Genomic DNA, 18,066 nt, shown 5'->3' with positions numbered 1-18,066 from the left:
TTATGTCATGCAAAAGGAAGATTGGCTCTCTTTTTAAGACAATATCTATTTAGTCTCTAGAATGTACTTTGGAGTTTTAAAAGTCTAAAAAATTTCTAAGATCTCAGGTTTATGGTGAGAATGACTTGAGACTTTTTAAAAAGTCCAGAATTGTTAAGAGACTTGTAAAAAGTTAACACAGTAGTGGACAGTTGCATTAAGTTTCATATAAATGGTGGAAATCTACCAGACTACATGGCACATTAACCCAGAAGACAGCAATCTTCCCCACCCCTGTGTCAGCAAATTATGTAGCAGGTCAGGGCTGTCATATCATTGATATCAGTGAGTACATCTTTGGCTTTTGTTTCAATCAAATGTTGGCTATTCATACTTCTTTAGAAGTTTTCTTATGACATATGCTAAAGGAGAAGTAAATGGTCATTTACAGAGCAGCGGTGTGCTTAAGATTTCATTCTAACCTACAACTTATTACATTCATTAGTTCAGAAATAAATTATGATGTTTCCTTCATACCAGGCCCATTTTTATAATATTTGCCAGTTTCTTTTAAAATGAGTTACAACCTGTAATTCTCGAATATAATGGAGAAAGTGTAATGGTCAGTCTAAGAGCTGTCAGAAGTATGGTAGCTAAAATGTGACGTTCCTTATTTGTACAATTCTGTACACTTTTATTTCTAACTTCTTGCATTACCTGCTATTAAAATATACCTACAGTGACTTGAAAATTATGAATCATTGGTGTTGTGTAACTCATTGCTGCCGCTGTCACTTAAGTTGGAAAACTGCAGTATTATTGGTGCACGTCTCCTGGTGGTAGGTGATTGAATAGGCTTGCCTAGCTTTCATGTTCCCTGTTTTCTGTCAGTCAAGAATAATTATCCCTGACAGCATGCATTCCTATTTTTTGTTCCTGGTTACATGAAAATATAATGATAGATTCATTATTCTGTTCCATATGCTCCTCATTATATGTGTTTGTTGTTTTGTGTCTCCTTCCGATCTGAGGAACTTGCATTGCCTCTGTGATATATACTTATGGTTTCTGAATCATACATAAACTTACAAAGAATGCAGCTGTTTTGGATTTGAGGTTTTCATGGTGGTGAGTTTGAAGATGGCTCTTCTGGGTTGTTGTGCTGTGTAGTCTTGTATAAGATTACCGACGTTTCAGAGGTCCATACTGCCTCCATCATCAGGGCGATGGCCAGTGGGTATAGTCGGCGCAGTAGTTTTTGGCCGGTGGAATTTTCAAGGGGAAGGCTAGGAGCGAGTCACTTGTGCGATAGTATAATGCTGACGGCACCGAGGAGCTTATACACTGACCGTGCCACCTCAGGTACACAGAGTAGGCCCGTCCGCCAGCTCCGTTAGCTTCTCCACCGGCCAAAAACTACTGCGCCGACTATACCGGGGTCTTTTCCCAGGTTTAAAGCGCGGTCGGGGTGTGATGCTGACCACTCACCCTCACCTAGTGCCAAGGTTAAGAATGGGTAGGAGCTTTACTTGTTCTTGACCATCTTTCTTAAATATTGAAATTACACAGCAAATGTCAGGTAGAAGTAGGCCTACTGTTTATTTTCCCCAATTTCATAATGTATTTGCATATGTTTGGAAGCAGTTATTTTATAACATGCACAATTTAGAGAAGATGATAGAAGCAAAATACGAGGTACAGGAACATTACTAAAGTTAGATGCATTCCTCTGTGACCATTCTCGACCTTCGCCACTATCACCATCATTTTTAACTTTGGAAGGTAGCTCTTTTGTGGGTTGTAAAACACTGTTGTCTGTAGGTTTTCACAACGGTGAGACCGAAGACAGCTATAGGTCGTGCGAGCAGTGCTGGCACTTGCGCAAAGGACTGGTTTTGGTCGTATGAGATGGACCCGTCCGTAGCACGCGCTAGAGGGGTGTCAGGTTCAGTTGGTTTGTAGCTGTAGCTGTGTTTCGATCGGTGCGTCACCGCAGCTGAGTCTGTGCGACCCCCACTACTACTGAACCCCCCCTCCCTCGACTTGCACATCGCGCATTTAGATGCCACCACTACACGCGCGATCTATAGCTGTCTTCTGGGTTGCATAGTTTGGTAGAAGAGGTCCATTATCAGGGCTATCGCTCTGATGATGAGGGAGCAAGGTCTTCTATAACGTTAGCAAACTTTTACCAGGCTACACCGCTATACAATCCAGAAGACTCGGACTAAACCGCCCGTGGAAACCTGAAATCCTACATCCTTAAGTTTATTTATAATACTGAGGAATGTAGAACGACATTATTGACGTAAAATTTATGCATTAATTAAAGTAAAAATAAAACACGCTTGGGGGAAGAGAAGCTCCTCTCATTCTTAACCTGTGCCCACGTCGGAGATAGAACCTCAGTCATTTAGTTTGTAGTCAGTCACTATACTGACTGAGCTTGTCTGCTCCAAAGATTTATGCAAAGGCATGGTTTATTGGGCCTTTTTTGAGATTTTTTTGTATACCTATAGAAGAATACCACTCTCCAGACAAAGTAAAAGTTTTATGAATTTATTGCTTTTCAAGTGTAAATTATGGTAAAGTGGTTTTATAATCCCTGGCTTGGAAAAGAAAGGGCTCAGGAATGTTATTCATTTGCCTTTGAATTAATATGGCTGGTATGTTTAGGATCTTCCTTGTTTGTTAAATTCTAGGAAGACAGGGGTCTCTTGCTCAAGGTACTTTGTTCTTACCTTGGATATACTGCATCCCTTCCTAGTTCAGGATGTACCTGTTTGCATTGAGGGAACATTTCACTGCCTTTGTAGGAGGAAGTTAAATTTGCTGAACACCTACTTCTGTTGTGAATTTGATTTTTTTTTGTTTTTGCACAGTATAATTTTAGAAAATAGATCAACATGATTAAGGAAGTTAAGGTTATGTTTAGTCAGAAGGGTGGGAGGGGACAGTTTTATCATAAAGGGAAGTGTATATAGAATTGAAATAGAGCACAATAACAAAAGCTTAAAAGTTTATATAAAGGACATGTAATATTTTAAATTCCAACATTATTACTGTATTACTAGACAGGATCAAAGCCAATAATGCCCAACTCTGCACCATATATGGAACATTTATATGTTTACTTTCAAGTGTAGTTAATTTAGAGTTTCTGTCCATCTTCAGAAATCTTGTACATTCCTAAATTTGTTTTCTCATTATGTTCAGAAAGTGTTATGGCCTATTGGTGAGATTTTGAGTTCTCATGGTGGCAATTATGAGGATGATTATCTTCTGGGATGATGTTGCAACTCATCACCCTGATGACTGAGGTAGCAAGCAATTCTGAAAAGAGCATGATTAATTAAACCCAGTTCTAGGAACATGACATCAGTACATAAATGCACTGCTACCAATAGCAGTATACATGAGCAGGAAGGAGATAAATACCACACAGCCTGAAGCCAGTTATACTAAATATGTAGTAGAATTTGTTTAATTCTTGAATCCAGAGCTCATCTGAGTGATATTTAATGATTTATTCTTTACTGCAAAGAAAATACAACAATTCACCATTACAAAGATCAACTGGTTAATGCTTTTAGAGGGAAAAAGTTTGTGCACATTGAGAATCATATGAAACAAATAAAAATGAAGAGGTATTGATTGTTGAAGCAGGTGGTATACACAGTTACCACTGGGCTTCAGAGGGTTAGTGTACATTTGTTAGATTAGACCACATTTTATAGGAAAACAGATCCTGCATGTTTTAAAATGGTTACTGTACACAGAGTAAAATTTGGTCAAATTACAATCATTTATTTCCAGGCTGAGCCATTTTGGAAGGCAGTTGATGTAACCGAGTTCCCACAGTATCGAGAATATGTGGCACATCCCATGGATCTGTCCCTGCTAGAGCGTAACATAAAGAAGAGATTGTATGGCAGCACTGAGGCATTTATTGCTGACACGAAGTGGGTTCTGCATAATTGCATCATATTTAATACTTGTAAGTCATTATTTTTGTTTGAATTCTGTTAATGTCCTGGAAGTTGAATTTTATTTTTAACATGAGACATTTGAAAACCAGAGATTTTATTTTGTTTTTTAATACATCACACATGTTGTGTTTCAAACTTCATCCTAGTTTTAACAGAGTTGAGACATGATTACTGGTATTGAACTGTAATATTTGGTATTTGTCTAACAAATATCCAGATGCTGGTGGAGTAACAAAAATTCTTTACCAAATCAAGATTCTCACTGTTAACCATTATATAGAGATGTCCATTCATTACAGTGTATACAACTCATACATAGGTAACATACACAATATGAACTCTCTGATATAATTTTAAGATTTCTTTTGTTTTGACAGAAATATTAGAATCTTATGGGTTTCCTAACAGAGTATTTTATATTTATATATACATGTTATGTAATGAAATCACAGTGCTAATCATAATGTTAGAATTGGTGATAAATCCTTTGGAAATTTGGCAACATCCAACTACTTAGTGATTACAGGAACAAAGAAAAGGGACATTTTTAATGAAATTATGATTGGAATAAACTCACCATCTTCCCTATAGAATTGCTTGTATGTTCATCATTGTTTCAGGTAAATGAAAAATAAAGAATATATAAACTACTCTTTATCTGAAGATGGCTGTAGTACCATGTTGTCTGGTAGAAGTCTACGGGCATTTCAGAGGTACTTGCTGCTTCCATCATTATGGTGATGAGCTCTGATGATGGAGGCAGGAAGTACCTCTGAAATTTCAGAAAACTTCTACCACACAATACATCACAACAATCCAGAAGACAGCCATCTCCATGCTGCTGGGAGAACCTCAAATCCTACATTCATTTTATCTCTTTGTTTTATACTGGTGCAGCAGGATTATCATTTGAATACAAAAAGTTTAATGAATTATAACTTTGGAAATATGATGAATTTGAATTGCTTATTTGGTGTGGCCTCCATTGTTCAGGTAGCAAAACTTAGATCTTTAGGCCTGATCACAACTAAAAGTTTCAATTATGTTCCTGTTAATTTTGCCATGTCTGTAAGTATTTTCTCAAGAACCAATGAACAGATTTTCAAAAAGTCTTAGACTGTGGAATTTTTATGTGGGGAATCCCCAGCCTACAGCCATCCATATAAAGATCTGCCAGATGTTGAACAGTTGATTGATATCAGTGTAGTAGAGAAACTTGTCTTACATAATGATGTGAGGTAAAACTGCTAATTGTCTGCTGTGAGGCATATATCAAATTACAAAGGTCAAACTTTGGATTGAGGTTTTCACAACAGTTACTGAAAGGAATTTGTAATTACACCATTCACCAAAGTAGGTCCAGTAGAGATATTAACTGTATACTTCAAAGTTTTGTTACAATTTTTAGTATGTGTACTGAATCTGTGTGAACTAGTGTGAATGGTGCGTTACTGAAAGAGAAGTGACAGGCGTAATAAGAATACTAAGCTTGAAAGAATGAGGAATGACGTATGGCAGGTATGGTCTATTTTTAAGATGCTCTATTCACATTTACTTGAACTGTAAGAAGGTAGCTGGTCAACTGGTCAAGATTTGATTCAGATGTGGTCTAAAAGTGCCTTTCATTATTCCATCATGTTTGAATGCAATACTGTACGTGTACCATGTGTATAAGCTTTTGTGTTTATTTTATGAAATGCAGCACAGGGGAATCACATTCTTAATATTCTGGGGACAGAAATTGTTTTAATGCACCCATAATTAGTGTGTGCGTGCTCAAGCATGTGTAAAAGAAGTCAGATGCAGTTATATACGCACACACCTCTTCTTGATGTGGCACTATATTTTGTGTTGAGAATTTTATGGACAAATTGCACAGCTAGTATTCCAGTCATTCATAATCTCCTTGAATTTGGCCATATGTGACCTTTCTGTATCTTTCATTAATTACATTTAATTATGCCAGATGTGAAAAAGCAAAAATACTGATATGTCTGCCTACTATGAAGAAATGAATGAATGGTGATGATCTTTCTTAGGGTACGGCCACACTGCACATGTTTCGCTTGGAGGTTGGAGGTTAGTGAGCTGCTTGGCGGGAACACAGTTGTAACCCACAACAGAAACCTTATGTAGACGGCTGATCTGACCTGCCTGCCTTGAAGCTCTCCGCTACCTGCCCTGCTATCAGAACGAACCTGTCGGTTAAAATCGCTCACTACCTAGCGGGATACAACCAAAATTAGTAGTGTGTAGCCTTGAGTAATTTATCTTGAGTGCAACTACGACGATGGAAGACGTTTTGATCAGCACTGTGTTCCATAGAAGGCCACTGTGGGATCCAAACCATGATTTACATAAATATACTATGGTGTTGAGTAGCGAGTGGGAAGAATTGCTAAAGAAACGGGAGACTACGTGTCTTCAGTTTAGTTGAAGCTATCTTCGACTGACACGGATTGAAATTTTCGAAACTTAAAGAAAAATGCAATTATGTTTTTTTTTAATTTTTCCTTACCTCACAGTTACAACAAATCGTTCTTCAGGAGAATTTTTTTTTTGAGTGATTGTCCTTCAATTTCTCCAAGAGACGATCAAATGTGGCTGTTGACATCCGCACATACTCAAAAAATTTGTCATTAAATATATGTGCATCTCTATAGAGATTATTAAACTCTCCTAATGAATTCGTGCACCCAACACAAATCAGAAGACACATTGTCAAGCTTCAAAGCTGTGTTTTCCAGCAATAAAAGTTTCTTGAATAGCTTTGAGAGAGCCATCCTTCCTGCTTACACGCACTGCACCTAGCACGCTGCCCACGAAGTGCAGTGCGGACAGTCACCCGCATCCCACCACCCACTATGCATTCCACTACCCTCGAACCTCCAAGCAAAATGCGTGCAGTGTGGCCGTACCTTTAGACTTGTGTCTAGGTTCAATGACAAAAGAAATGTGAAATCTGTACTCTTTGGACATCTGTATTTGCTGGTAGATTAGATGATAGTATAGCGGACTAGTAATGGTGCGTGGTGTTCTAAAACTGGACATACCAACTAAGGGAGCAAACTCTTACAGAAAACGGGCATGTTTAGAGGCCTCAAGGTGGCAATCCCACCACTAAACTTACTCAGCAATGGACTGGTTCTCCACTCTGAGGACATGATACCTACTCGAAATCTCCAGGATGAAAATAGTTGAACTGGCTCTCCTATTCAGTTAGTACGAGGCGCGTCCTCAAAGTAAGTTTCCCTGGGGCCGTTTACAGAAACAAAACACAATTTCATGGAAATATTTATTGCAACAGATACAGCAAGTGTCCAGCTATTTTTCAACATATTCGCCACCGGAATTGAGACATTTGTCATACCGTGGGACCAACTTTTGAATACCTGTGTCGTAGAAGTCTGCCGCCTGGGATTGGAACCACTGTGTGACAACCATCTCCGCCTCTCTGTCATTCTCAAAACGCTGACGCTGACCGGACAGGAATTTCTTGAGGTGTAGGAAAAGATGGAAATCACTGGGAGCGAGGTCCGGGCTGTAGGGTGAATGATTAAACACCTCCCAGCTGAACTCCTGCAGGAGACTTGCTGTCCGTCGAGCCGTGTGCGGCCTAGCGTTATCACTGACCGCACTTCACAGTCGGCGGGAGCTGGAATAAGAACCTCCATCTTCAACAGCTGCAACGATGCTACTGTGAGAACGCAGGAGGTGCCATTAGTGCATGCGCCATGCTACGTCATTGCTCTATCACGTACGCACAGTCGCTTCGCGCAATATAAGGTTTGCTAGCTGTGGGACGAGTGGGAAACTTACTTTGAGGACGCGCCTCGTACATAGTTGAAGTCACCAGAGAACGACAGAAGGAATTTACAAACACTTTACTTCATAGATGATATCTCGTTAAACACGCTACTATTTGCAGATGACCCAGTTGCGCCTGCTGACTTTGAAGATAATCTGCAAAGAGCAGTGTATAAATTAAGTAACATTGCAAACAAATGTAACTTGAAATGTCTTCAGAGAAAACTAAAGTTTTGGCTTTTGTAGGAATGAACTCACTCAGAGTAAAATTATATAACAAGTGAATTCTTTCAATTATTTAGGATGCAATCTCGCTCACATCTGTCCAAAGATTTTGACAATAAACTAATGAAATTTCAACAGCTTATATGTACAACTAAGAAAACCTTACTGAAGAACGTAAGGACAGAAAGTATTGTAAAATTTTATAAAGCACTGATCATCCCAACTCTATTATACGGGTCTGAGACATGGACGCTTACAGCATCTCAGCTGAAGAGATTAGAGGCAGCAGAAATGCAACTGCTAAGACAAGTCACAGGATACGCACTCCTTGTCCACAAACGGAATGAAGACATCCGTAAAAAGTTTAATGTAGAGAGCATCACCAGTATTATCAGTACATATAAGAATAATTGTAATTAACACATGACCAGAATGCCTCCACACAGAACCCCACGCAGACTACTGCTCTACGAACCATCAGGAAGAAGGAACTATGGAGGACTGAAAAAAGTTTGAAGGACCATCTATGATTAACCGAAGGAGATGGAACAGGCCCCATGGCCTAATCTGTAAAGTTATTGATGTTGACTATGTATTTTGCTGGATGGTTGTATTTATGTAAGAGAGACTCGGAGAGGGTTTTGTATACTACTCTGATGGTCACTCTTTGTACTCGTGTTTGTGTTTGAAATTTAAGGAGAAAGTTACACCTGTCAGTATGAAAGGGGGGTGGGAAATTCAAACATTGCTTTGTCAATGGTTAATATACTGTAATGAAACACATGTGAGGCTGTATCTATTACTTCAGTATGTGTCAAATTCCACTTGCAGTAGTCACTTGTGTGTTCATTGTTATGGTTGGATCTTTCCTGAAGGGACTGAAATTTTCCATCATATAGAAGAGGACATATACTGCCTCTAGTATAAGCACATCTTAAAGCGTGTAATGGTGCCATCTGTAAGATGCTGGAATAATCCACTTCCAACAAGATCATTCCTCCATTCATGATTCTCATGTGGTGCAAGAATGGCTGTTGTGGCAGGCCAGTGCCTAACTAATTAACTGGCCATCATGAACGCATGATATGAACTTTGTTGAGAATATGTGAAATGAGGTGAATAAAACCATGCATTAAATTTGGCTTGACCTCCCTCCAAGAAATAGAGATGCTGCCTAACCCTTGTGTCAAATGCATGAAATCACGTTGCTTTATCTGAGCATTATCTGAGTCTGTACAAAGATGAATGAAGTCTCTAAATATCTGATCTGTTATGTTCAAATTTACATTTGATCACAAATAATTTTGTTTACATATGAATATTGATAAATGAATGTTAAATAAACATTTGTATTGGCAAAAATATTGATATTATAATAGTTTTATTACTCATTTTATGAACAGGTGCAATTCTTCATTATTCCAAACAGAATTAATAATATTATGGATTTCAGAACCTTATATTCTGTTTCAGCTTTGATCAGCTCTTCTGGAATTTCTTTAGTATGTAGTTGTTTGTGCTTTTACTAGCTATTTAAAATATCGGTGTGAGTAGATTACCGTTTTAGTCTTTTTGCCAGGTTAGATATAAGTTGTTTGTCTTTTTTAAATCAATTTATGCCCCTGTACAAGTTTCTTATACTTTCATTCCATTTGTTTGAAGTTCATAAATTTTGTTTTTCAGAAGTTTCCCTAAAATTTTTTATATTTACTAACATTGTAAATTAAAAGCAGATTTGATAAAAGAAAGTAGTTTCATTGTTTCTTAAAAACAGAGTGGTTGGTGATTCCTCTTCATGCCATAATTCTTGCTGAGTAATGTGTATGTTTGTTGCAGATCAGTCCCGTTTGACAGGTGTGGCCAAGGTACTGGTGAAGATTTGCAAGCAGGAGATGGCTGAAATTGAAAACTGCCCAGACTGTTACCTCAATGCACACACACGCAAGGATTCATGGTTCATTGAAGTTTGTGTGAGTTCAGAAAGTAACTACAGCAAAATTGTCTGTTCTGGATTGTTACACAATTTCATCTGAGAATTTATGTGGTTTGCTCAAATTTTGTTGTACTCATACAATATACAGTGCCACATTATTATTATTATATTATTCAGTGTTCTGTCTTACGACAGGTCCATTGCTCTGCCAAACAGAGCTCTCCAGTTTTCCCTATTCTCGGCTTCTCGTTTTAATTCCTGGAACGTCATCTTCTTTCCTTGTTTAAGATCGTCGGTTAGCTGTATCAATCTTCTTCCTAGTCCTCTCTTTCCTTCAACCTGGCCTTCGGTGATATCACTCAGTAATCCATTCCTTCTCATAATATGTCCCAGCCAGTTAGCTTTCCTTCGTGTGATCGCCTACAGAATGTTTCTTTGCTCGTTGTCTCTCCTCAATACTTCTTCGTTGGTCACTCGATCCGTCCACCTGATCTTCTCTATTCTTCTCCAACACCACATTTCAAAACTCTCCAGGTATTTCTGTTCCTTATTCCTGAGTGTCCAAGTCTCTGCTCCATACAGCGCGACACTCCATACGTAACACTTCACTAGTTTCTTCTTCATCTCCAAGCCCAACTTGCTAGTGAGAAGTATCCTCTTCTTGACGAAAGCTGCCTTGGCCATGGCTATCCTTGCTTTTACTTCCTTGGTGCATAGGGCATCTGTCGTGATTATGCTTCCCAAGTACTTGAAATGCTCCACATTCTCCAGCTGTTGGTTTTCAACTACAACGTTCAATGGTTCTGCTCTCGGTGCTATCCTCATTACCTTTGATTTTTCAATGTTGATTTCCATTCCATACTCTCTACCTATTTCCACTAAAGTGCCACATATTAATCTAAAAACCTACAAAATTTGTAAACTGGGAGTGAAGATTCTATTTCCACCCCAGTTTTGGAAGAATTTGTTCTGCCTCTGTTAAACCATCCATTACATCTGTGACTGGCCACCACTTTGTAGGTGCACTGATGTCAAACTTCACATGACTGAGTGATTGATACAAGGACAATGTATTAACATGTTGAACAGAGTTGTTTACAGTAGGTAAGGGTTTGCAATTGAATGGGACAAATCAGCTATTGGCATATGCTGATGATGTTAATTTATTGGGGGACGATATGAATACAATAAAGAGGAACGCAGAAGTTTTGCTAGAGGCTAGTAGACAAGTGGGGCTAGAAGTAAATTCAGAAAAAACTAAGTACATGTTAGTATCTCGTCATCAGAAGACAGGCGGGCAAAATTATCTTAGGGTGGCTAATAAATCCTTTGAAAGGGTTACAAAGTTCAAATATTTGGGAACAACAATAACAAATCAAAATGATACTCGTGAGGAAGTTAGGAGGAGACTAAATTCCGGAAATGCTTGCTACTTCTCAGTTCAAAATATTTTGTCTTCCTGTCTGATTTCTAAGAACCTGAAAATTAAAGTATACAAAACAATAATCTTGCCTGTTGTTTTGTATGGGTGCGAAATATGGTCTCTCACTCAGAGGGAGGAACACAGATTGCAGGTGTTTGAGAATCGGGTGTTGAGGAGGATATTTGGGCCTAAGAGGGAAGACGATGGGGCGTGGAGAAAACTGCACAATGACGAGCTTAAAAATCTGTACTGCTCCCCCAGTATTGTGAGGGTGATTAAGTCGAGAAGATTGAGATGGGCCGGGCATGTAGCACACATGGGTGGGACAAGAGGTGTGCACCAGGTACTGGTTGGGAAACCTGAAGGGAAGAGACCGCTGGGGGGACCTAGATGTAGATGGGAGGATAATCCCAGGCGGGATCTATGGGAGATAGGAGTTGAAGGAAACCGGATTTTGTTGGCCCAGGACAGAGTCCGGTGGAGGGCTTTGGTTAATTCGGTGATGAACCTTCGGGTTCCGTAAGCCATCTAGTTAGTTAGTTAGGTAAGAAATGCTTCCCGTTAAGATATATTTTATAATGCGGGGAAACAAATGGGTTCACATAACTATCATGTGTATGATCTAACTTGAGTGCAATCATAAGCTGTGAAAATGAGGATTGGATTCCTGAATGAGATTTTTCTGAATTTTCATGTTTTAATCTATGGATAAGTAAGTGGGAAGTGTATAAAATTGCATGAGGGTCTTGTTGATTTAGACAGGTCACATATTGTTTATTGTTGGCATAGTGAAACATAGGAGACTATATTGTTCCTGTGGTAAGGTGTACATTAGCCAAATGGGCTGTCACATCACCACTAGGATTACATAACACATCAGTGATACCAGACAAGAGAACCAGTGATCAGCAGTAGTTGAACGTTAGACAGCAACCAAACAACATTGACTTTGACAAAACAAAATTCCTCCCCACACATATTAAGAAATATCCTCTTTACTTCTTCTCCTTCCCATGAGGTCAGTGAGAGACTGTTTCATCATTCCTTTCCACTTCTCTTGGTCTCTAAGACTTCTTTCATCACATTTTCTCCCTCACCTGGCCTGAAAAGGTCTGATTCTACATTACCTCTTCTCCAAATGTGTACAAAGAATCACATCCTCTTCTTTCCACATAATTGATGAATATTCCTCCCTGATTAACGTGGTGAACACACTTCTTTCATCACCTCTTCTCCTCACTACACTTTTTTATTACCACTTTTCCTCAATTTTATGTTCTTCTCCTATTGGATAGCAGCCCACTCTTCTGCTCTGCCAATCAGAGCCACCAAATCAAACCTACCACCTATGTGTGCCCTGTATAAGGCTTCCAAAAATGCCCCAAGCCGCAGAGGCCTTCAGCCAAAGCAGCCCCTCCCTCTCTGGGTTGAAACCCCAGGGAACCAACCAACCAACCAAATTTTTTGGACAAGTTGCCTGATAGGATAACCTCCCATCAGCAGCAACAGACCCTAGTTTGAATGGTCGAGGCTTCCGCCACAACAGAACCCTGTTGGCGTAAGCAAAATTCCCGTTTAAGTTATAAGGCTCTGTTTACCATTTAAAGCAATGCGTTTTGTATGCAGGAATGGTGTTACCTAGGAAGGAACGATGTCTTGCACTTGCACAGGACTCCACCCTTAGTTAGCTTTTTGGTTGGTTGGTTGATCCAAAAATGCCTAGCCACTACACATTTACCACTGAAGGGCTTTATGATGGACAGTTATAACTGGTAACATATGGGATGAAATAATTTTTGGAATTGTGGATTATAGATAAACATTGTGTAATATCATTCTGACATCTCTTATAGCGTAAGCCACATGTTCTCGTTTGGGCCAAACTGAAGGGCTTCCCCTTCTGGCCTGCCAAGGTGATGCGTACCAACAAAGAGGGGATGGTGGATGTGAGATTCTTTGGAGCTCATGACAGGGCCTGGGTTCCTGTTAGAGAGTGTTACCTGTACAGCAAGGCCATGCCTGCATCTGCCCGCAACAAGAAACGTAATAATCTGGATGCCTGCATACAGGTACTTATGTCGTAACTTTTTCCATATGAAGATTCCTAGAACTTTAGCGGAAATTTACATATTCCAGTACAAGGATCAGATCTGTGTTAAAAAATTAAAGGTAGAGTATCTTCTGATAAAATATATGGTAAAGTTTGTGCAAGTAAAACTTTCCCTGATACGTTTATGATTAGAATGGCTTAAAGCGATGACATACTAAATTACATTTGTTTTTATTTTCATAATATGTAGTTGATAGGAAAGTTGAGGTGAATCAGAAGAGATTGTAAATGAATGGAACATGTCAGCTAGTATAACATGCTAATGCTGATGAATGGAAATAGTGAAGTATTCAGATAAGATACAGGATTTATTAAAAGACAATAAAGATGTACACAAAAGAGAAATTAAGCAAAAGTATTCCCACAAAATTAAAGTATTTCAATAAAATTTATTGTATTTTCCGATGGTTCAGGAGGTTGAAGAGCATACCAAGAAGTTGCAAGAAAAGTTTGGTGTGTTTGAACATGCTTCTTTCCGGACACGTTTTGATCCAGCTCGTGAGAGGGAGCAGTTGTGCATGTTGCTGCCAAGTTATAATGATGATGATGAGGGACAACCTAGCTCTAAACGCAACAAGATTCTAGGAGAAGGCTATACAGTTCGCTCATATTACTGTTCTCGACAATCTGAAAGAGAAGCACAGGTGTGTTTATATGTTGTGACAGCATTTTATTTAATGATATAGATGGACACTGCAGTTAATGTGCTGATTTATGCTGTGTGCATGCAGGCATATAAAGGACTGGAAGTAGAGGTATCCCAAAAGATATGTAACCCAAAGTTTAAAATGTAAATATTTTGTTAGTGTGATAGGGAAATGTAAATTTGCCATGCCCAGTGATAACTCTTTTTCTCCTGACACTCCAAGACACTGATTTGACAGTTTTTTGTTTGTTTTTTTGTTCATGTAACAAGCATCATACTGTTAATTATTAATATTGCAGCCTATGTTTAACATTATTTTCAAACAGGTGTGTAAAGCGGTTTAACAGGCAAGTCAGGTGCACTTCCTGATGCTGCTGTACCATATAAGTGAACCATTTTTTAATACATTAATCAGTAGCACTGCTCTTCACATAGTTGTTATTAATGTGTTTAGACAGGTTGAGTTATATATACAGCAGGGTAGGGGACACTTTTTAACATGTGTTGATATAACCTTAATGCATAATTATAATCTGATAATGAAAATAAACATGAAATTTAACTTTGAGTTACATGACTTTTGCGATACCCCACAGTATAATTAACATGTTGTTATGCCCACAGTTTGAAAATGGTATTATTTCTTTTTTTATTGGAGGTTGCAGTGGAAGTTACAACTTTCTTTTCTTAACAGTTGCTAATAGCGCCTTAATAATTAATTTTCATTTATGTTAACATTTCAGAATATGCTAATTAACTGTTAGGACTGAAGGAATTGCTTGTATTTTCTGCTGTTATCCATGAAATTACATTTATGAAAATTAAAAATGGTGAATAGGATTGTATAAGTATGTGATAGCTTCAAGAAAGTTCCACAAAAGGAGCAAATACAGTGGAGCATACTTATACTAGTCCAGTTGTGTATCCATAAGACTCACTCAGTAGAGTTGTTGAGTTACCAGGTGCATTAGGTCCCAAAGGAGATTTCAGCATGTGGAATGTTTTTAATTGGAGAAGGAGATCATCATGAGCATCAAGTTAACATTAAATTTAGCTACTGATAGAGAGATAAATGACAGACACTACAGATGCTGTGGGCAGTTTATGACAAATAATGTCCCAGTTGAAGGTGTTTGAGTACCATTATAGATTCAAGGGCAGTTGTGATGATGTGTGTTGGAAGATGAGATGGTTGCACAGTGGATGGCCTGTGGCATAGCAGCATGAGGGTAGTGTGAGACAGGTGCAGGAAACTGTGTGCACTGATCAGTGTCATACTGCAGAGACAATCTCAGAGAAGTAGGATTTGAGGTACTTGCAGCAGCAAGTACGAGGTGCGATCGGAAAGTTTCAAGACTGCGCCTATAAAAACCCGTACACTTATCTCAGGTATTAAATTCATCCATCACCCTCGAAGTAGTTCCCCTGGGAGTGAACACAACGATCCCAGCGCCGCTGCCAAGCCTGGAAGCATCCCTGGAAATCTTTCTTTGTCAGCCTGTCAAGCACCATCTGCGATTCTGCCTGAATCTCTTCTATCGTCTCAAATCTCCTTCCCTTTAGCTGAATTTTCATCTTTGGGAAGTGGAAGAAGTCACACGGAGCTAAATCCGGCGAATAAGGAGGGTGCGGGATGACGGCCATGGTGTTTGAGGCCAAAAACTGGCGAACTTTGAGGGCGGTGTGCACTGGTGCGTTGTCATGATGCGTCGCATGTGGAGTTCTTCCTTTAGAATCAGCTGACAGGTCCCATAGCCTATCCCAACAATGTCGCACAAGTCGTTGATGGTACGACGTCGATCTTCGTGAATGGCCTGCCGAATCTTTGTAACATTTTCGGGCGTTGTGCTCGAAGATGGTCGTCCAGAACGCTCGTCATCATCGACAGAGGTTTGGCCATTTTTAAAACGTGAATGCCACACAAAAGTTTGTGCACGATCCATTACGGACTCCCCAAATGCTTGCTTTAGCATTTCATAGGTTTCCGTAGCCGTTTTGGCGAGTCTTTGGCAAAATTTGATTTGTTCATGAAAATCCGCCATTCCGAAATCGCAGGAGGGTCGGTGTAATGCACTACCAAAACGCCCGTAACTAAGAAACAAATGCTAATTTGATGATGCCGGCTGGCACACTGATTCACTATGAATGTAGGCCGCACCCCCTAGCGGCAGAAGCTCGTACTACATCCGGTTCGCCCTCTATTAACACAGTCTTGAAACTTTCCGATCGCACCTCGTATGAAGATAATATAGCAATCAACTGAAATTTCAATTTCCTTTGAAGCCGAAGATGACTGTCTTCTGGGTTGTAGCACCATATAGTCTGATAGAAATTTATTTATGTTTCAAAGGTACTCTGCCAGACTACATGATGCTGCAACTCAGATGACAGTCATCTTCAGCTTCGAAGGAAATTGAAATTTCAGTTGGTCGTTACATTATCTTTGGTAAAGTTGTGAATATGCATTTTATCATCTAACACATTATACCAACAATAAAACAGGAAGAGTGCAACAGCTGTATTAGGATTGTTTAGCTAATCAGCACAGCAGATAATGATCCATATTTCATCTGAAAGATTATCACACTGGTGAATTTTGATGTTTTGTACAATGCAAAAAATAAATGACAATATCCAAGTGGAAGTTGCCATCATTATCTTGAGCTGTGACCTGTTGTGAAGGGATAGCAGAAGTACTGTAAAGGGAAGGTGATGCTTGAAGTTATTTTTATTGGTAGGGTATCATGAGTTTGTTCTGACTGCATTATGGCCAAGAAGAAGAACAAGTAGGTCTGTCTACAGGCTATGTGGGCAACCAAAGAACAGGTGCTCTTGTATGAAAGTATCCAGCACATTGGTTATTGGTTGTATGGTAGCAACTTTTGAAACATGGTTCTTTGATGCTTTTCCACCTACTCTTTCCAGTCTCACACCATTTGATTTTCACCTTTTTCAATGTTTGAAGAACAGTTGATGGGAACTTAAGGATGCAGTGCATAGCTTCAAAGACTGCATTGCATGTGGTAGCTTTCAGAAATGTAAACAAAAGTATGAATTAGGAGAAGTAGCTGCTGAAGGACAGTATTTTTAATGCAACTGCATCAGTGGGTTCTTAGTGTCATCATAGCTGATATATGGTAACTAGCCCATAACATTTTGAAGCTACCACATATTTAATGTAAGACTGCAATGTTAGAAATATTGTAGATTAGACTGTAAATGGGGTGGATGCCTAATTGACCTTTACACCATGACCATTTCTTGATCATTTGTGCATACTTATTCACTTATTCCACCAACAGTACTGTACCTTCTGTGAAGTACAGTGTCCTATATAACAGGATCTCATTGGAAGCTCTGTGTTAAAGAGTTGTTTTATGGTTAGCCTTAATTAAGGCCTTGCTAATTGTTCCAGGTCTCTTAGTCCCTGGGTCTTTGGAGAGGGCTAACTTCTTTAACTAGGGTACTTTTTAGGCCTTTTAGATATCCTGGTTAGGGTCTCCCTAGGCTTAGTAGTGCCATGTATCCCTGGTGCCATAAGCCTCTTCCAGGTGTATAGATTTTTGCAATTTATGTTATTTAGAATAATGTGACTGGTTTAAATACAATTTTTTTGTGTGTGTGTATATTTTGAGAGGATATCTAATGCAAATATAGTATATATGATTTGTATTTCTTCACTAGACAGCTATGAATTTTATCTTATTAATGAGTAGACGGCCATATTTATTCAACCCACCTAATTTCAGTGTTTGTGATTTTATGATTTCTATCACTGTGTAGACTGATGTCTCTTTGTGTTGCGGCAGAGTTCACTATAATATGTGTTTGCTTGATGGTAATACATCACATCTTTAATTCCAAAGGGTTTTGTCGATGGTAGTTTACACTTAAAATTATTCATTGTCAGGTCTTTTTCCATCGTCTGTTCTTTAAAACCCATGACGTTTAAGA

General features: G+C 39.0%; 1 protein-coding gene across 23 annotated transcripts in view; it reads left to right on the top strand.

Moving 5' to 3' along the window:
- The window catches only part of Zmynd8 (Zinc finger MYND-type containing 8), a 139,149-nt gene that overhangs the window by 51,418 nt on the left and 69,665 nt on the right, over nt 1-18,066 (top strand). For all 23 annotated transcript variants that reach the window (XR_015534385.1, XR_002544399.2, XR_015534384.1 and 20 more), the window contains 4 exons: nt 3,796-3,976; nt 9,837-9,970; nt 13,210-13,425; nt 13,880-14,110. Coding sequence is in view for 18 of the 23 variants with exons in the window: in XM_022072518.2 (XP_021928210.2) it covers nt 3,796-3,976; nt 9,837-9,970; nt 13,210-13,425; nt 13,880-14,110 (762 nt within the window). In the remaining 5 variants the exon portion in view is untranslated. The remainder of the gene's footprint in view (nt 1-3,795; nt 3,977-9,836; nt 9,971-13,209; nt 13,426-13,879; nt 14,111-18,066) is intronic.

The sequence above is a fragment of the Zootermopsis nevadensis genome, unplaced genomic scaffold (assembly GCF_977971745.1).
Source record: "Zootermopsis nevadensis isolate Lab colony 2312 unplaced genomic scaffold, Znev_1.0 Znev_ptg000010l, whole genome shotgun sequence".
Taxonomy (NCBI): Eukaryota; Metazoa; Arthropoda; class Insecta; order Blattodea; family Termopsidae; genus Zootermopsis; species Zootermopsis nevadensis.
The sequence above is the reverse complement of the archived record's forward strand: the minus strand, read 5'-3'. Positions and strand labels throughout refer to the sequence as shown.